General features: G+C 35.3%; 2 protein-coding genes across 2 annotated transcripts in view; one reads left to right on the plus strand and one right to left on the minus strand.

Moving 5' to 3' along the window:
- The first annotated feature begins 213 nt into the window (after positions 1 to 213).
- Positions 214 to 9,963, plus strand: LOC137403925 (homocysteine-responsive endoplasmic reticulum-resident ubiquitin-like domain member 2 protein). The gene is made up of 9 exons (XM_068090047.1): positions 214 to 1,493; positions 1,717 to 1,794; positions 2,163 to 2,267; positions 3,172 to 3,251; positions 5,106 to 5,216; positions 6,742 to 6,914; positions 7,635 to 7,779; positions 8,996 to 9,128; positions 9,491 to 9,963. The coding sequence occupies exons 1-9, from the start codon at positions 1,356 to 1,358 to the stop codon at positions 9,668 to 9,670; spliced, it is 1,143 nt and encodes a 380-aa protein (XP_067946148.1). The 5' UTR covers positions 214 to 1,355; the 3' UTR covers positions 9,671 to 9,963.
- Positions 9,964 to 13,054: 3,091 nt separating this feature from the next.
- The window catches only part of LOC137388229 (transmembrane channel-like protein 7), a 30,888-nt gene continuing 23,099 nt past the window's right edge, over positions 13,055 to 20,843 (minus strand). Inside the window, exons 15-19 of the mRNA XM_068074733.1 lie at positions 19,983 to 20,113; positions 19,593 to 19,748; positions 16,747 to 16,825; positions 13,835 to 13,981; positions 13,055 to 13,120 (exon numbers count right to left, since the gene is read on the minus strand). Of these exons, the coding sequence (XP_067930834.1) occupies positions 13,055 to 13,120; positions 13,835 to 13,981; positions 16,747 to 16,825; positions 19,593 to 19,748; positions 19,983 to 20,113 (579 nt within the window). The remainder of the gene's footprint in view (positions 13,121 to 13,834; positions 13,982 to 16,746; positions 16,826 to 19,592; positions 19,749 to 19,982; positions 20,114 to 20,843) is intronic.

The raw sequence follows: 20,843 nt of genomic DNA on the forward strand, positions 1-20,843 counted from the left end.
TGAGGCTAAGTTTGCGATAGTGAACAATAAAGAACTGGCCGCGCTTCTACGAAAAGGTTTTTGTCTCAAAATAACTATGTTATAATACAAAGTTCATTTTTTAGACGAAATACATGTTCTTAAATATGTGTTTTATTGACAATATAAAGCTAAACAAAATTAAAAAAACAAAAGCTAATTAAAGAATTTGTGGACTAAACAAACTTGACAATTTAACAAATTGCTACTCATTCACCAATAATTTTGAAGTTATACCAAAAAGGAACAACTACTAAATGTGCTGTAGTTTGAGTTCTTACTTCGATTTGCAATGCAAAATTACAAATCGAAGTAGGAACTCCAAAGACAAAAAAGACATGTACCGGTAACTAAAGATTATACTGATATAACAAATACTAAGGACAGAGCAAGTAGTCAAACACGGGATATTGATCTTCCTAAATTTTTATATCCATTGTGCAGTGTATTTTGGCAAATGAGTTCAGAGTAGCTATTTTACTATTAATGCTATTATTATTGTTCTTCTCAAATACGTATCTTCTTTCATCATCCTGTTTGCCTACAAGAATGGAACTGTAATGTCTAGAAATATTGGTAAAATTAATCTTTCCTACTTGATGCAATGCTGCACTATCTTTTGACCACAGAAACCAACAAAAATATTTATCGGTGCATAAATGAAAAGTTAATCTAAATAAACAAATATCAATCAGACCTTTTTGATTTCATACACAACTCAAACTCTTCAACAAAACTGCCTAATGAGCTATGCGTTCAACACTTTAATTAATGTAGAGAAATATATTAAAATAGAAAATGCTAACATTTCTTCCATTCTAAACCATTGGGTTTCAAACTCTTGTTTACATGAACTGCATTTTCTGTTACCAAGTACACGTAGTTCTGAACATAACTTTCTATGGATTGATTCCAATACAAATTGCTTTTATTATTTTGACATTCATTTTCATATTGTTATAGAAATCCTAGAAGTGAGCAATTTTGTGTTGTATTATCAGCAAATGTTGTTGGTAGCATTATGGAGTTGGTGAGTTTTTCTGATTATAACTTATTTATAGGAAACCTAGTTTACTAATTGCATCCAGTTACCTATAAAGACTACGGATTTCCTATTAGTAACTTAGTAATAAACAATGACACAATACTTAACTTTTCTGAAATATGCAAAATTTATGTCTAGTTTGATTGCATTGATTACAAATACCTAATTTCTATAAGCAGCTTGTTTGTTATGGCTATCGAAAGTAAATGGCAAATTCTTCACCCACATTTGTGTATTCTATTGACCTCGGTTTAGTTATTACAACTTGAAGTTTGTTAAATTCAGGGTTGAAATGGATGGCTTAGGCTCAGTAACTCTCATCGTCAAAGCTCCTAACCAGAGAATTGAAGACCAGCGTGTAGCTTGCGATCGTACTTGGACTGTGGCTCAGTTAAAAGAACATCTTTCTACTGTACATCCTGAAAAACCGGTGAGTCTTTGAATCAGATGACTTCTCAAAAACAGTTTTGCGGTTAATTGTTTTATCTTTCACTATAAAAGCGACATGACACAGAAGAGTAGTTATAGTACACAGCTTTTTGATTCAAATTTCCTTAAGAGGGTTTGCTTTTTACTCTGTAAAAGACGGGCAGATAATAATGCAGTGAGTCGTAAAAATGTCTGATCCTAACATTTGATTGGTTATTTTCAAGCATAAAGATTACCAAAAGTTGGTCTACTTTGGAAAATTGCTCAATGATGAGTCATGTCTCCAGGAAGTCCTTACCCAGGTAAGTGTTGGTTGTGAGTTGACAGAATCATACATACTCTTCCTTTACATTTTTAGTGGTGTTTTGTTTATAAATCTCTCATTAGCACCCTCTTCAATAGTTCTCTTCCTTTGATTTGCTTGTCTTCTTCCCCAGATGTCCTCTCTTCACCTCGTTTCTCTTCCACCTGAGCTCTCACCATATCATCTCTATCCTCCTTGCCTTTTTCATTTCACTTTTATTTAGTCATAATCTTGGAGAAAATGTATCTATGTTAGCTAACATGAAGTATATTAATAGCAAGGGTGGAGTGTAACTGTTAAATGTTGGTTAGTAGATTGGTACACAAATGGATGGTTGATGTGCTTAAGTTTGTGTTTGTTTTCTAGGAAAGTTATGATGATGCCCACACAGTTCACCTGGTCTGCCCCTCACAATCGAGCGTGGAGAAGACAATACCCTATGTTCCTAGATACACTGCGCAAGCAACCCAAGTATGTTTCGACAAGCTTCCCTTTATTATTATATTTTTAGTTTTATTTATAGCTCATCAAATCATTTAAAATTACTGATGTACTTCTATCAATAGACATCCAAAGTTAGTCAGATATACTCCTAGAATGTTACTATGTGTATTGAATTTGTTACTTATAAATACAGAAGTATTGCTATGTGAAGACAGGTGTTTATGGAGAGCTGTTCGATTAGTTAAATTCTTTCAAATTATTGATCAGCATGAAGCTCTCTGTCGAAGTTGTTCTTCACTCATTGGCTCAAGTCACTTGTTGACTCGTCACTTGTTGGCTCGTCACTTGTTGGCTCGTCACTTGCTGGCTCGTCACTTGCTGGCTCAAGTCACTTGTCGGCTCAAATCACTTGTTGGTTAATCACTAGTTGACTCAAATCGCTTGTTGGCTCAAGTCGCTTGTTGGCTCAAGTCGCTTGTTAGCTCAAGTCGCTTGTTGGCTCAAGCCGCTTGTTGGCTCTAGTCGCTTGTTGGCTCTAGTCGCTTGTTGGCTCGAGTCGCTTGTTGGCTCGAGTCGCTTGTTGGCTCGAGTCGCTTGTTGGCTCGAGTCGCTTGTTGGCTCGAGTCGCTTGTTGGCTCGAGTCGCTTGTTGGCTCGAGTCGCTTGTTGGCTCGAGTCGCTTGTTGGCTCGAGTCGCTTGTTGGCTCGAGTCGCTTGTTGGCTCGAGTCGCTTGTTGACTCGAGTCGCTTGTTGACTCGAGTCGCTTGTTGACTCGAGACGCTTGTTGACTCGAGTCGTTTGTTGGCTCGAATCGCTTGTTGACTCGAGTCGCTTGTTGGCCCAAGTAATTGCATAAGTGAGAAAGTCTGGTAACTCTGAATGTTGTGTGAGACTTTACAGGGTCAAGCAGTTGCTGGTCACTTTGTTGCAGGGTACTGAACTTCGGCAGCGTAATATTGCTCAGCAGGCGCCATCCTTTGCCCAACCTCAACTCGCACACCCAATGGCAAGGTATGGATATCTTTTGCAATCTAATTTGGTGGTTGGATTATATTAAATATTTTGGCAGTTAACATGCAAGTCTTAGCTTATCTGAGACACGAGTGTTAGTGAAGTTGTTAAAGGTTGACTTGCAACAAAATTCACATTACAGTTATTTGTTATTAAAAGATTCACCATGTCTTACTCTGCTGTGTTGTAGGTGCAAAATATGTGGAAATGTGATTACAAGTTCTTAAAAGCTCAAAAGCGAACAGTTGATCGCAGCCATCACGAAACCGCCGTAGATCGGAATCAGTTTATTTTTCTGACGTAGTCATTACATTTAGTTATTGTCTTGTCACGTTATGTTCTCACGTAAATTGAAAGGCCAATAAAAGGCTCAATATAAAACTTCTCGTAGCACTAGACTTATGACAAACACTTTGGGTTTGACTGAAGACCCCCGTATCAAATATAGATGCTCGCTACTTTACAGTTTTGTTTCGGTTTGGTCTAATCATCTAGTCGTAATCTGATCATGTGACCCGTACTTCACAAATAATTTCTGCAGCATTTTTCGATTATCACAGGTGACCAACAGGCTCGTCGTGTTTATCAGACAGTGATATGTACTCCTTCGAGCTAAGGTTGAAAAATTAAACGAATTTTTACGGTTGGTTTTGAGATATCAGTGCTGAAAGTGACAGCATTACAATGACGATAAAATAGATGCATAAGAACAATAGACATGGTTTTATTGAATGCGTGAAATATATTTGTGAAAATATTTCGACGAATGAGTTTGCATGAAAGTGTAAACAGAAGCCATCTTGTACAACTACGTCCCATTTGAGCCGTTTTGGAAAGCGATTACAATCTTTGGCGGTTTCGTGATGGCTGCGATTAACTGTTCGTTTTTGAGCTGTTAAGAGCTCGTAATCACATTTCCACATATTTTGCCTCTACAAAACAGCAGAGTAAGACATGGTGAATCTTTTGCTACTAAATAACTGTAATGTGAATTTTATTGCAAGTCAACCTTTAACCTTTTGGCTGGGAAAACGACCAAAATTTCGTTTATCGGTTGTGTGATGAAACGACATTTATGTCGTTTTCGGTAGACATTCGTAAAGCTGTCGCCTAGTAACGTTAAACAAAGGATATGAACACTAGTTAGTTTTAAATATCATCAACAAGATATTAGTCGATGATTTACAATAGGAAACGATTATCTGAGAGGCGTTGCTTTGTGCTAAAAGCTAAACAATTCTTACCTCCATGGAAAAGAATAAAAGTTGGAAAAACCAGTCAACATCGGCCCGACTTTCAAAAGGGTAAAATAAAAGATTATTTGATCCTGCGATCGTTAGTGATTTTTTGTCTGATCAGAATAAAAATAATTCAGATGATAGAAGCGATGAAAACTTTTTGGACTTTAAATATACTTGGAATATACAGAGAAAAATTATCGTTATGGTAGCTCGCACGGCTACGTTATAGCGTTTGACTCTACCGAAAGAAATGCTTCTAAGCATTTCATACAGGGACAATTGCACATGGTTGTATTTTTTTGTAGTAGCAGATATGTAAATAAATGTTTTTATGTACAAAAGATTTTGTTCATAGAAATAAATTTAAGATTTGAGCTATGCATGTTCATAAAATATCGATTTTATTGAATTTTAAAAAATAAATTACACGACTTTCGGGTGTTTTTCCCGGGCTTTTACCTAGCCAAAGGGTTAAGCTAATAATGGCGATTAGATGACTCCACGCGCTCCTTTTTTATAAATTTCTTCAGACTTGTTGTGCTTTGTCACACTGTTCATGTGAAGTATTCAACACATATAAAGTTATTTTTTCACCTCTCTCTATGGTTTTCAGTAACTGGTCACAATCGTATCCGCTAAGTATGCCAGTTCCTGGAGCAATGACACCTCAACAGCAGCTCTGGTTAAGAATGTATCAGCAACAATGGCAGCAATACCAGGCCTTGTAAGTACATTTAATTTTAGGGAGATTTATCTGCACGTGCACATTCAAGGTTAGCGTGCTGTTGAACAGAGCTGCCTTCAAAGAGTGTTCTTGACATCTTGTTTCAGGCTAAGACAGTGTTTGAAGTACATCTGCAAGAGATTTTTCAATTTTTTATGTTATTCTTCGGCTCATGAAGCTTGGAATCAATAGGAGCTACAGAGGCGCCAATGATATTATTCACTTTGAACACTGTGATTTAAACATTAGAGATTTAGTTTCTGTATTTTCTAGTGTGGATTCTGTTGCTAATTCACATCAAGACTGTTTTCAATGGTCCATTCAAGTGATGCTAAAATGAAGAACCTACCAACATATCTTGTTGCCCTAGATTTTCTGTAGAGGAATTTGTGCATCTGATTAAACATGGAAGAACAAATGTTTTTTACCGAAGGCTGCATCTGTATTATCAGTACAGTAGTTCCTTCGACTTTGTGGCTTCAGCTATCACAGAGTCAGTTTCGCAGGTTTTTGGTGGCCTCCATTTGAATACGTACAGTGATACACTGTCAGTCTTGTCAGTAAAACTGTTCATGCATTATGTATTGTGACAATCAAGAGTTATCCCTCTCTCTCATATTTACCTACTTGTGACATCTTTCTCACAACGAGTCAAGTTAATCACAAGCATGAGTATTCAGACCGGTTCAAGTCCAGCAATGGAAGTAGTAGTAGCAGCAGGTTATTTGAAGCGCTTAATAAATTAACAGAAGGAGTGAAATATTTATAAGTTTGTACAATTGGCTGGGTGTACACCAGGGATTTACATACAATTGGAAGGTATTAGATTACAATTAGATGTATGTATGAAGGGCAAACCTTCGCCATCAAAAGTGGCCATGAATGGAGTTAGAACTTCCACCCTTGCAACTACACGTTCACAACCCATCCTTCAGCACCATTCTTCCAACAGTAAATTTCAACAGGTTTTGACCATTCCTCCTGCTTCATTTACAAAGAGTCGCTAATAGGTGCTTTCATCTCTTTGTTACAATGATGCTGATTGGCTCAAGAATATTTAACAGTGACTTTACTGGAGGTTTTTACTGTCTAGGACTAAAGGTGTTAAAACTACATGAATTACTCATTGTAACCTGATCACATTTCTGTCAGCAGTAAAATATTTTTATCGCAAGAAGCCAACAACAGTTGGAACAAGAATAGAGATGACAGCGAGTCATGGGATGAATTGTGTTGCTTTTATTCCTGCCTTTTAATCAGTATTTAAAATCTTTGTTGTTCTTATACTACTCTTTCCTATAGCTGAGGTTTAACTCAGCTATAGGATTTGTTTAACTGTGGGTGACCTACACTACTAGGTTCTAAAAACTGGCTACCTGGATTCTTCCGTCATATTAAAGATACTTTCAAATTTTCAACTCGATAAAAACTCTCCCTCACCTTCGTTCACCTCTCCATAACACGGAGAGGGTCAAGAATGGTGCCAAGCCATAGGTTATATACTTTCACATACACTGTTCTACAGGATGCAACAAGCATCTGCTCAACAGCTGTCTACGCCTGGCGAACCAGCAACTGTTCCTCAGCAAGATGGGGCACCCGGTGCACATGTACCGCCTCAACAGCAAGGGGTTCAAGCTAACCCAGCCCAACGACGAGCTGATGCTGATGACGGTGTGCAGATGAACGCTCAAGGAGGTGAGAGGTCTTTCCATTCACTCCAACTACTTAGGTATAACATCGAAACGGATGCTTTTTGTAAGCTGATAACCAGGAAAGGGAGAAGTTTTATCATCGCTTCACCTTGCAGACGCTCAAATGGAAGCTCATAGGTAGAGGTTGTGATAGACATGAAATGTAACTTACGGTAGTATTTGTACTCGTTTAAAGTTATGTTAGTAAAACTTACACTAACATAACTTGTTTCATTTTTATATTTTTTTATTTTTTGCTGGTTTAACCAGACTTTACTTTCACTTATTAAATTGTAATGCTTTGAGAAATTTTGAATGTCATATGAGGAAAATTATTTTGAGTATGGAATACAATATTTGTTTGAATTTTAGGCCATATATCGAACGCTTTGTATGTTTAGGGTATCGCAAATAGAGGTTTTACCGTGTGCAGTTATGGATTGAGGATAAATGCTTTAAGTACTGTTAGCTTTATACATACAGATTGGTAACTTAAAAATGACCTTGGTCTTCACATTATCATATAAATTGTTGATATATAAAAATTGGTAACATAACAGGTCGGAGCTTCACATTATCATATAAATTGTTGATATATAAAAATTGGTAACATAACAGGTCGGAGCTTCACATTATCATATAAATTGTTGATATATAAAAATTGGTAACATAACAGGTCGGAGTTTCACACTATATAAATAGTTGAATTTCTGTATACGTTTAGGAGTTGATGCTGCCGCCCCTCAGCATGATTGGCTTGACACGATCTACATATTTTTCCGGTTTGCCATGTTGCTCATCATCCTTTACTTTTATACGACTCTTGGCCGGTTTTCTCTTGTACTCTTCATCGCAGCCTTTTTCTATCTGTAAGTAATCATATACTTTCACAAACATATTACTTGCTGCTGTATGATTTACCGGAGGGCTTGTATTTATTGCTTGTAAGCAATATGCTACATGTCTTTATGCAGCTGCTGCCTTTTTATTCACCACACAGGTTGCTATTGTTAACTGTACATATTACTGTTATTCACTGTACACATTACCATTGTTCACTGTACATATTACCATTGTTAACTGTACATATTACCATTGTTCACTGTACATATTACCATTGTTCACCGTACATATTACCATTGTTCACCGTACATATTACCATTGTTCACCGTACATATTACCATTGTTCACCGTACATATTACCATTGTTCACCGTACATATTACCATTGTTCACCGTACATATTACCATTGTTCACCGTACATATTACCATTGTTCACCGTACATATTACCATTGTTCACCGTACATATTACCATTGTTCACCGTACATATTACCATTGTTAACTGTACATATTACCATTGTTCACCGTACATATTACCATTGTTAACTGTACATATTACCATTGTTCACTGTACATATTACCATTGTTCACCGTACATATTACCATTGTTCACCGTACATATTACCATTGTTCACCGTACATATTACCATTGTTCACCGTACATATTACCATTGTTCACCGTACATATTACCATTGTTCACCGTACATATTACCATTGTTCACCGTACATATTACCATTGTTCACCGTACATATTACCATTGTTCACCGTACATATTACCATTGTTCACCGTACATATTACCATTGTTCACCGTACATATTACCATTGTTCACCGTACATATTACCATTGTTCACCGTACATATTACCATTGTTCACCGTACATATTACCATTGTTCACCGTACATATTACCATTGTTAACCGTACATATTACCATTGTTCGCCGTACATATTACCATTGTTAACTGTACATATTACCATTGTTCACTGTACATATTACCATTGTACACTGTACATATTACCATCGTACTGAGACTTGCTTCTACGTGTCATTAGTTAGTGTTAGCAGTAGCTGACCTAATTTGTTAAAGTTAAACCTGTAACCTACAGGTTTAACTGTAACTATTACTCCTATTCCATTTTTGTTTATTGATTGATTATTATTGCTTTTGATTGTTATGGTACTGATCAGTAAGTGGCATTATCAAATCGTTATTGTATATTATATACATGTCCGTTGTTAGAGCTCAGAGGAACATGGTGGGAAACTTGTTTCGCTTGGAGAGGAGGAGGCCAGCGCCACGACCCGCTCCAGAAGGCCAACAACAGCCACCCCAGCAGAATGAGAACCAAGCAGAAAATTTGGCAGAAAACCAGGTAGAGCCTCCTTAAAATTTTGTCCATATACTTTCTTTTGGTCTTTTCCACGTTTAGTTATGTCCATGTCTGTGTTTGTTTGCTCTTCAGCTTAATTCGATCAACCTTCCCCAAGGACTCGTACACCGAGCTTGCATCTTTGTATATTATTGCTATTGCCATATAACAACTTTAGATATATTGAAACATGTGATGGGCTAAAGGACAATTTGCTTGTCATTCTGTTTTATGTCACTCTTTTGCCGCTCCACATTGCGATCACAAGCTTTATAGTTCTTTTTAGATGTAGCGCCAAAAATGATGGAAGTGTCTATCTATACGCTGCCATTCTCCCCTCTTCTTTCCATTTCTGATTTTTTTAGAACAATGAAAACAATGAGCGATATCAAAATGAAGCTGGCACTCCAGAGCCTAACAACAACAATCCACAACCAGAACGTAATGGCAGCACTTTGCTGAATGGATTTAAAGTCATCCTCACATTTCTTGTCACTTTTTTCACTTCCCTCATACCACAGAATCCGGTGGCTGTTCGTAACTAACATACTGACTACTGTATCTCAACAGCAACCTTCTCTCACACTCCTCGACAAGCTTGTAGCAGCAGACTCTTCCTGTCTATGTTTTTTTTCTGTTCATGTTTTGGCGTCTCCATTTTTCAAACTTACCTTCAAGTCAAGGCAATCAACTGCTAGGGAGATATATTACTGCGATTTGTATGCTCCCAAAGGCTAGCCTACGCGCTAAAGATTTTACATACTCCTCTCATGGAAATATTTTGCTATCTATTGTCTTCAACCAAGTATTTAAAATTATTTTTCAATAAATACATTACAAGGAAGCATGCGATTGTTTATTGCCACAACAGCATCTATTCTGAATGTTTCACTTTTGCTTCTATCTTGAAGTGGTTAAGCCTAAATTTCCTAGCGGCTGTATGCTTAATGATGTGCGTTGTTAGTCAACAACTCATTGGACCAGATAAGAGCCTCTAAATATATTTAGGAAGTTGAAAATGATAAGGTTAGTGTTATTCAATCTATATATACAGATGTACATATATAGTGTGTTTCTATACTCAATATTGTTTGTCTGTCATCCGTGTGTACAGTTATAGCGATTAAAATCTAGGAACAAAAAATACTGCTTCTACTAGAATTGAACTCGGAACCACCAGTTCTGCAGACAGGTGAACTAGCCACTACACTGTCCTTGGCATACTATGGAAAATTTGTGCATATACTTATGCAGTGTTTGCGAAAATACTATTGGTTACTACTGGCATGCTTGAAGATCATGATTGCGTGAGAGATTATGTAACGATTATAAGCGCATTCATAATAGACACAAGCTGGCTTCGGTTGGACATGACTTTTATTATAGTAAAGACTTGGGGTAGCTTAAGTTACAAGCTTAAGTTACTCGAATTCATACCGTAATTATTTTATTACCTGTGCAATGCAGGCATTCACCTAGTATTCACATAGTGATGGCCAATGTTTACTGGTCAAACAGTGCGAGTGTCGAACACAGGAAACTACTGAGGTGCATCAGAAGAGAGTATTACATAAAGTATATAAAAATTTTTTTGTTATGTTTTTAGCTGTTTAGCAAAACCTTTCCTTCTATTAGCAACTATTTAAACATAAAAATGTGTGATTGCCTTTTCGGAAAAATTTTCTACACAGGTGGCTGCACGGTTTTGTCAAATTTATTGCCTGCAGCATTTAGGTGGTTGAACATAAATTTATCATAAATGTCACAACCATTGTTTATGCTTTTTACGTCTACATGTATTAGGTTTTTCTGACTCGCAAACAGAGAATGCATGGCCTCTCTTTCTCACCCCTCTTCCCTTTAATTCTGACATTTCTTTTTCTGCAACTTGTTCATGCACTTAGCAACAGATAATTCACTTGGCTCTTCCTTCACCTTAAATACAAAACTTTTTTCAACAAGTCACTTTGTTGTGTAACTCCATGGTATCATTCTATCGATGTGGATACAGATTAGGAAAGGTTTATCATTCTATCAATGTAGATACAGATTAGGAAAGGTTTATCATTCTATCAATGTAAATACAAATTAGGAAAGGTTTATCATTCTATCGACGTGGATACAGATTAGGAAAGGTTTATCTATCTATATATAAATTTGGAAATAAGTGTGTCCCTCCAGCTATAGCTATTATTAGAATAGCTGTAGCTGGACAATGTTGATGCAACGTCGTGGCGTACCGTCATTAGAAGTCTAGCGCTTATTACCTAGCTTACTGGAATTTTCCATCGGCAATGTGACAGGCTAATAGCAAGTGGTAGGCACCTCTCATCACTTCTCATTGTTTATAAGCTGATTTTTAATACCATTTTCCATTGGCATTGTGCCAGGCTAATAGCAAGTGGTAAGCAACTCTCATCACTTATCATTGTTTATAAACTGATTTTTAATACCCGGGCAATACCGAGAGGCACAGCTAGTCATTCTATAAATGTAAATACAGATTAGGAAAGGTTAATCATTTTATCGACGTAGTCACAGATTAGGAAAGGTTTATCATTCTATTGATGTAGATACAGATTAGGAAAGGTTTAAAGTAGCCAGTTGTGTTACTCTCTAAATTGGCACAGCAACAGCAATGGAAAGATTTATCTCATGCACATGTTTTAGTCTAGAAAGGAGTAATAACTCTACTATTTAAGGTGATTAAACACACATAGTGAACAGTTTGGTGTAAGAGTAAATTTTTTCTGGTAGCGAAGTCAGACCAATACTGCAATGAGGAAACTATCCTAAGCACCAAAAGATAGCGTATGCATGACATGGACAATATTTATGAACACCATACAAAGAAGTCTGAAATTTATTATTCTACTAGGTGGATGCCAGGCGTTGCACGGGTATTAAAATGGTTTTTGCACAGATGGTTTATTTTTAATCAACGTACAACATTTACCATTCTAATGTTTAAATGAAGGTGTTCGCTTATTTCTGTGTGTGCTTCCAAGTTTAATTAAGTTTGTGCTATATGTACAGTCATACCTCTCTATATACATGCAAGAAACATGCCCCAACATGTGAGAAACTCAACATATGAGCTGACTTTCTTGCAAGTTTCTTCCTTGAGATACGAGTAATATATGCGATATGAGCCAGTTGTCAATGACCACTATGTAGCCAAGTTTGCGAGAGGCCGCTTTCGAGGACAGCATCGCTCAGTCTTTCTCCTCAAATCAGTTTAAAAAAAGGTTGGCTAAAAGTTATGACAGTGACACGGATAATATTAATGCATTCAGCAGTCACTTGAAAATATTTATATTGAAATGCGCTGATTGGTATGCAAGTATTGTTTTGGGTGAACCAATCAGTGAGTAGGCTGCAGAGTCCATGATAACAGTAATTTTCTCTACTTGTCGCTTCTTGTTTGTTGTTTATATTAACAATTTATTGATGGTTATTGATGGTTGTTTGAGCAATGGAGCAATTGAAACATATATTGACAGCAGCATAAACAAGAATAACGATGTTACTAATTGCTTGAAGTATGAACTACGTGTATAAACTTGTGTAACCTAACTTATGGTGTACAGGGTAAGAAAGTTTACAAATCATTCATTGGTCTTCATATTATCAGATCAAAATCTGCACAAACGTTAGTCTACTGGGATAAGTGTCTCAGACTCTAAAATATAAGCTTTATTCTTAAAATCAAAACTGTTTTAAAAAATAATCTTTCAGCAAATCGATGGACGGTTAAAAAGGATTATGAGCAGTAAAAAGTAAATATGAGAAAAAAGCACAAAAAAAGATGTACGTCATCACGTCAGCTGCTACTAAAATAGCAAGGAATTTGGTCTTGACCTAAGTAAATCCTTCAACTTTAGCTTTTTAGGCAGTTCTTGATTGCAGATTGGTCAGATAATCGAGCCTCAGACATTATAATCCATATGGCCAGGAGGGTTAGATGTTCGTCCCTCATCCTCTTCACACAATACCTTGAAAAAATTTAGTTCAGCTTACTATTATTATGCATGCATGCTTTGGCTAATTTTAACTTTAACTTTAATTTTAACTTAATTTTTAACTTTAATTAATTTTTGCAGATGCATGGATAGGGGAGACAACTTTCCTAAGTCTGATTCAGTTGTGTTTGGTTCTGACACTTAAAGTTTGGCTAATTTATAATACATATAATTAATAAATGCAAATGTAACATATAATACTGCCTAAGAAAATGAAAGTATGATAACTCCCTCAATGTAACAACAGAGAGGCGGTTGGCTAAGAATATTAGCCTGTTTTCAATTCTGAATTCAACCATTTATCAATGTATTTTTAATCTAAAGATTTTAACCAATAGATTGCTAAACCAAAGGCTGCTTGCCATGCCCTCCAAGTCCCAAGTTTCACATAGATATACTAAACTATATTAACATAAACTTTTGAAAACAACGTGACCAGCTATATATTAATATGCGTCAATTCATGAAGCATTAATAAAAATGTTGGATAAAGTGAAAAAGCATCTGATCTACTTCATATGAACAGAATAGAACATATATAAAAAGATATTACAGCATCTACTTACGTGGAATGGTTCATGGCCTATCTAAGAAGATCAATACAATTATTGTTATAAACTTAGTACAGACATCTTACAAGAGTAATGACAATATTGGTTTGCGCAAAAGTGATGCTGTGATTCTTACCTCAGAAGTTGAAATTTTTCCATCTTGTAAATGGAAATCTTTACTTTGGCTAACAGAAGCAGGTTTTGCAGCGGTTGGCTTAAACTGTCCCACGATATCTTTCAATTCATTTACTCTGCCCAAAAGAAACTGTTTATCTTTTCCTTCCTGCAACGAGCAATTATATTTGATAATCAATTTATTTAAATATTTGAAAAACCCATATAATGTACAAGATAAAACAACTAATAAAAGTACGTATCAAGTGAGAGACCCACTTCCCTTAGATTTCCGCTGTACACTCCAATTGAAATGCTGCTGACAACCATGGCAAGCGATCTACCTTAGGCACTTAATAGAGATAAGTGACCTACCTTAGGCACTTAATAGAGACAAGTGACCTAACTTAGGCACTTAATAGAGACAAGGGATCTACCTTAGGCACTTAATAGAGACAAGGGACCTACCTTAGGCACTTAATAGAGACAAGTGACCTACCTTAGGCACTTAATAGAGACAAGTGACCTACCTTAGGCACTTAATAGAGACAAGTGACCTACCTTAGGCACTTAATAGAGACAAGTGACCTACCTTAGGCACTTAATAGAGACACACACCTTAAGCACGTTGAGGATTGAGAATATTCACTATAAACTTGTCCAAAACTAAAGATATTTGAAAAATGGAGATACAAACAATAAACATGCAAAAGATTAGAGGTTCAAACTCTGGAAATGTAAAGGTTGAAAGATGCAAACTTTAAACTTGTCAAAACTAGTAACACGCATATTAAATGCGTGTAAAAAAAAGGTACACATGAACACACAAAAAATGAGAGATACACATTTTAGACATGCAAAAGATTAGAGATGCACAATCAAAACATGCGAAAGATCAGAGATAAACAGTTTAGAGATGCAAATGATTAAAACACCCACTCCAAGTATGTTTATGGTAAATATGCTTATTGTAAAAATGCCTACTGCAAATACATCCATTGCAACTACATGTATATGATACATATATGTGTATACATGTATCACATACATGTATACACATGTATATGATACATATATGTGTATACATGTATCATATACATGTATACACATGTATATGATACATATATGTGTATACATGTATATATACATGTATACTAGCCGAATGACAGGTGTTGCACCGGTATTAAAAACAGGTTATCGTATAAACAGTTGCAGGTAATGTAGTTGCCTGCCATTTGCCATTAGCCTGGCACATTGCCAAAGACTAATTTGAGTACGCGATTATCTGTATTGCTAAACTTACCAATATGAACCATGTGAGCAAACTTTGGTCACGTTGTGTCACGCAGAATTCTATGCCTACTTTAACCAACATAACGGCTCATATTGCCTCAGAATTCAATGCATTGCACATAGCTTAATAGGTAAGTTATTTGCCTGGTGATCAGGATGTTCCGAGATTAAATCCAGCATAAAATGGATATTTCATGCCTAAGTTAAAATAGCTATCGCTAGACAAACCGAAACGCATACACACAAACTTTCAGATATATGTATACAGGTACGTGTATGTGTATGTATACATGTGTGTAAATTGCAAAGGTGTCTATTGCAAATACGTTTAAGGCAAATATATCTATAGTAAACATTATGATTGCAAACAAGTTTATTAGAAACATGTCAATTGAAAGTATGGTATGTCTCACTGCGAATATGACTATTGCAAATGAATTATTTTGAAGATGGTTCTTGCAGTTACATTTATTCCAATTGTATTTATTGAGGCGAAACTAAGTAACACAAAAATATTTTTCGCAACTTTTAAACATAAAAAACTTGGGACTGGCAAGCTGCATTTCACATATTTGGACAAAAAGTACTAATGTTTACAAATTGAGATAAGATGAAATAGAGTTCTACATTCAGGTTTGACAGTAACTCGCTTTATAATTCTGCCTTTTGCATTTCATGTTTAGATCCTTACCTTACCGCCTTACCAAATCTCTCACGATCAATAGTGATAGAAAACAATCAAGGTGACACCCAAAATGTTAATATTCCATTTTAGTTGAGCTAGTATTGGCCGAAGAGGAGTATTGTAGTAAAGGTTATATGTAATCTTTACTTTTATATTTTATTTTTATTTTTTGGTTTAATTTACTTTGAGCGGCATCGATTGGTAATAATAAATATCATATTCATTTAAACCTTATAAGAAGAAAGCAATGTATTCTTAAAAGATATGAATTTGGTCTTGTTACTTGGCTAACTGAGTATATTATATAATTATATATAATATACTGAGTTAGCCAAATCAGGCCTTCCTTATAATTATATTATGTCAATGCCTTCCTCAGCAACACAGCAAACACAAGCGCTGCTGTGACAATTGCTGACAAGTGTTTATAAACACGATGAAAATACAGCCTGAAATACAAGCAACTATAAACACACTGAATGTGAAGCGTGAAATACAAGCTTTCATGTAAGCAGCTGCTCAGAGAAGGATGAGACTCGCATGTAACAGCGTCACAGTGTCTTGTTACAACCACTGAAGGCGTATGTACTCAGTTAAAAGCCTCGAAAGCGTTATGAAAAAGGGTAAAGCTCTACCACAATACAAGTACCAACCGCAGCTCTATGTTTGGCTCTCCTGTTTTTTCGTTCAAGCTGTTTAGAAAGAAGTTTAAGTTAAAACAGCTTTATAACGCACATGCATCAGGAGAAGATGATTCCAGATTATCTAGGAACTAAAGAAAACTAGCAAACAGGTACGTAAGTGCCTAATGCTACAAATTCTTACAGGCAGTCAACACAACTTATTTTTAAATTTTCTAAAGTTACTTTTAGTTTTCTGAACCGCATAAAATGAAATCTTTTTTGCAAAATTAACATTTTGGTTTTTAATAATAATAATATGAATGGTGAACTTACCATGAGAAGCTGGTCCTTCAACAGATTTATTCTCTCACGCTGTGCAACTCTAACGATATGTTGATAATATATCGTCAGACTACATAACAAAAAACAATTAAGGTAACAAGTTGTTTTAACGTTATAGAACAAGCTGTTAATATAAACAATGTGGTCATCTTACAATTGAGTGCAACGATAATATGAAAAAGGATTTTCAAATGACTAGCCCAAGGACAGGAGATTACATGAACAAATGTCAACAGTATTCCTAGTAACTCTAAACGTACTAAACAAAGGTCTTTTATGCTGCTGGCAATTTGCCAACATAAAGTTACATACTTCACCTCTAAGAGAGTTTGTCAAAGAGGTGCGCTGGGTGGGCATCAGTAAAGAACATCTACATGTATAAATGTGAGTGTCTGTCGTTCACGCGTCTAGTTATAGTGATTAAGTTTTAGGAGTAAAAATTGCGCTTTGCGCTGGATTTCAACTCGGAACTGCCAGGTCTGCAGACAGGCATGCTAAACTATTAGACCAAGAAGTACATTACTCTAATAGAAATAATTGTATTGATACTTATGCAGCATTTGCAAAAATACTAGCATAATGTAACTGACATGTAACTCCATGACATGTTGTAACATCAAGCTGGTTTCACGGCTCTTATTAAAGTAAAGATTTAGACTCAAATTACTCAAACTCATTGGGTAATTATTTTATAACTCGTGCAACGCCGAGCATTCATCTAGTTTTGCATATAGACCATCATTAAATTTGGAGCAACCTTCGAAAATAATGAAATAGAGCTATTCCCATTAAAAATATTAGATAATGAAGATTTTTGTCTGTCAAGATGTCTATTTTCTTTGGCTATCAAAAATCTCAATTCCTTATAAAAAAAACTGAATTTGCTTATATTATCAACGAAACCATCAAAAGATCGACAGCATGTACCACTTATCTTTTCTCACACGGGTTTTGCACGCCGAGAAATTTCTAGAAAAAAATTGAGATTTTTTTCTTTGAATAAAGAATATGCCATATAATGTGATAACTCCTTTTTACATGCCACTCTCAATGGCGCATGATGCATGCACCATGACCACATGACCACATGACGTGAGCATTACCACAAAATTCTCGAAATGTTCCATGTGACACAAGCATAATGATAAATTCTAATGAGCCAGTCAAACTTTCCCTATTAATGGTGTATTGGGGTAACAACTAGTTAGCTGTCCTGTAATGCTAGGCAACTTATGTGAGGGCATGAATAGGCATGCTGGGAATTTTTCGGTGAACAAAAGAAATCAGTCGCTGTCACAAGCTGGCTGACATTTAGAGGTATCGTGAAGTTTAAGATTTGACAAATGTTTTTACTGGATACGTAATAGCTTCGACTGTACGTAGACATTTATGATAACTCTCCATGTATTGAGTAGTGCTACTATCATTTTTGTGATTCTCACTGCTATGAGAGAACTACAGCTTCAGCTCAGGTTTTTCCTAAACTTTTTATTCTTGAAAAGCTTTTACAAATACATGTACAATCCTACCTCAATTAACTATTATTTCTGCGTACGAACTCATTGACATACAATGTAAAATTTGAGAAAATATCTGTCTCGACATGAAAACTAATTTTCATCATACGACAGGCATAATTTTCCAAAGACTTGCAATTTTGAGAGCAAAATCAAAAGAGCTAGTCTGAATTAAAACAGACCACAAAAATAATTTAATCAATATCTAGTGTAAGTTCAAGTAAGTTACGTCACATATTTTTATCATTTTATTACTCCACTTACGCATTGCTGAGTCAACACTTTTGTTAACATAATGTACAGTACATAAAGTACAGTACATAAGTTACAGTACGCAAGGTACAGTATATAAGGTACAGTATATAAGGTACCATACATAAGGTACAGTACGCACGGTACCATACATAAGGTACAGTATATAAGGTACAGTGTATAAGCTACAGTACATAAGGTACAGTACATAAGGTACAGTACATAAGGTAGAGTACGCAAGGTACTGTACTTAAGGTACAGTACGCAAGGTATCATACATAAAGTACAGTATATAAGGTACATTATATAAGCTACAGTACATAAGGTACAGTACATAAGGTAGAGTTCATAAGGTACAGTATATAAAGTACATTACATAAGGTACAGTACATAAGGTACAGTACGCAAGGTACAGTACATAGAGTACAGTACATAGGGTACAGTACATAAAGTACAGTACATAAGGTACAATACGCAAGGTACCATACATAAGGTACAGTACGTAAGGTACAGTATATAAGGTACACTACTTAAGGTACAGTATATGAGGTACAGCATGTAAGGTATATTAGGTAAGGTACAGTACATGAGGTACAGTACAATAAGGTACAGTATATAAGGTACACTACTTAAGGTATGGTACGTAAGATACAGCACATGAGGTACAGTATGATGTAAAATTATAAATATAAATCATGTATAAATATATACCAATAATAAATATAGACATATATTTACTAATAAATAGTAGTATTTGCAATCTATTTATATTTTTATTTATTATTGCTTCATTAATTTAGATTTTACAGATAGTCTAGCGTAGGTTTCCAAATTCAATTTTTATATAGTTTTATATTATGTACTTTTTATGCTATATGTAAAATGGAAATTGTTAAAGGTGTTGTTATCTTTTATGATTTTTAAACAAATTAAACAAAACACAATACATTCTTATTAAACCATTTGCTCCAACATACAAACAGTTTCAACGTGTAAACAAATACAGGAATAGAGTAACTTGGTATAAATGTATGTCTGTCAAGGTTTGACTGTAGCCTCCAAACTTACCTCATCACGATGAAGATAGGTATAGAGAATGATATGGATGTGATAATGGATACAAAGTGTTGGAATCCAACATCCCATGCACATGCTGTTGATGTGAGTGACTCATACATGTGATGCAATGGCCGAAAAGGTCCGCAACCTCGAGATGGGTTGATTCTGTTTTTAAACATAAATACATGAGGTTATATTTAAAAATTTAGTTTCTCATAGAAAATATTTTAGGAGTTTTATTTTTTGCTATATATTTTTACAATATTATATAATAGGGATGAGCATTGATGGCAACAGCTATATAAATTGTTATCAAACTCATTATCTGTGGTAACTAAAACTGATGAGTAATACAAGTAACCAAAAGGGATCTGACATCGACTAAAGTAATGAACTTACGCTGCCACAGCATAAATAAGAGGGAAACAGCATATGATGAAGGAGATTAGGAGGACTATCACAAAGAATGAGTTGGATCTTGATGCTCTGTACGGTCGTTGATTTGGTACAAAGTTCGACAGCAATGAGATCTGTGTAACAAAAATAGCTTTTTATCTTAGTATTTAACAACTCTCAAATATGGAAGGTTTTTAGTCAAAGGTTCATTCGATGTTTTCAGTCTGCTATTATAAGTATAAATTTGTAGATTATATCATGCTGTATCATGTATCAGGTTATGAGCTTTTTAATAAGTAAAGAAATTTCACTACATTTTTTGCTATTATACAAACAGTTGAATAGATAACTGAGGGAACTTTCGCTAGGATTTTTTGGGTCATTCACCATGCTCCTGAAGTGTTAACTCTAACAGAAATACTTCTTTTCTGATTACGTAAGCTGTTGGCCAAAAAGGTGTATACCTACATGTACATACCTCATTAGCGTATATATATATATGTATATATATATATATATATATATATATATATATATATATATGTATATATATACATGTATATATATATATATATATACATACGAGGTAAATATATATCTTTGGTATATATATCTTTGGCATATATAAATATATATATCTTTGGTGTATATCTTTGGTATATATAAATATATATATTTTGGTGTATATCTTTGGTATATATATGGTTTTGTTGTAGTTAAGCACTATTTTATACACTACAGCACTGGCACCGCTGCTGCCTCTTCATGTCTTGGCTTGCCTCTGAGTTGTGGTCTCTTGCATACACGCTTACATTTTAGCTTTGCTTTTCGCTGGTTTGTTGAATTGTTTTAGTGAAGCGGTAG

This window comes from Watersipora subatra, chromosome 1, assembly GCF_963576615.1.
Source record: "Watersipora subatra chromosome 1, tzWatSuba1.1, whole genome shotgun sequence".
NCBI classification, from domain to species: domain Eukaryota; kingdom Metazoa; phylum Bryozoa; class Gymnolaemata; order Cheilostomatida; family Watersiporidae; genus Watersipora; species Watersipora subatra.

Bases quoted from the DNA above. Each gene is read 5' to 3' on its own strand.
- LOC137403925 (XM_068090047.1), top strand. From the start codon at position 1,356: ATGGATGGCTTAGGCTCAGTAACTCTCATCGTCAAAGCTCCTAACCAG. The intron at 1,795-2,162 runs GTAAGTGTTGGT...TTTGTTTTCTAG, and splicing joins TCCAGGAAGTCCTTACCCAG to GAAAGTTATGATGATGCCCA. The intron at 7,780-8,995 runs GTAAGTAATCAT...GTCCGTTGTTAG, and splicing joins ATCGCAGCCTTTTTCTATCT to AGCTCAGAGGAACATGGTGG.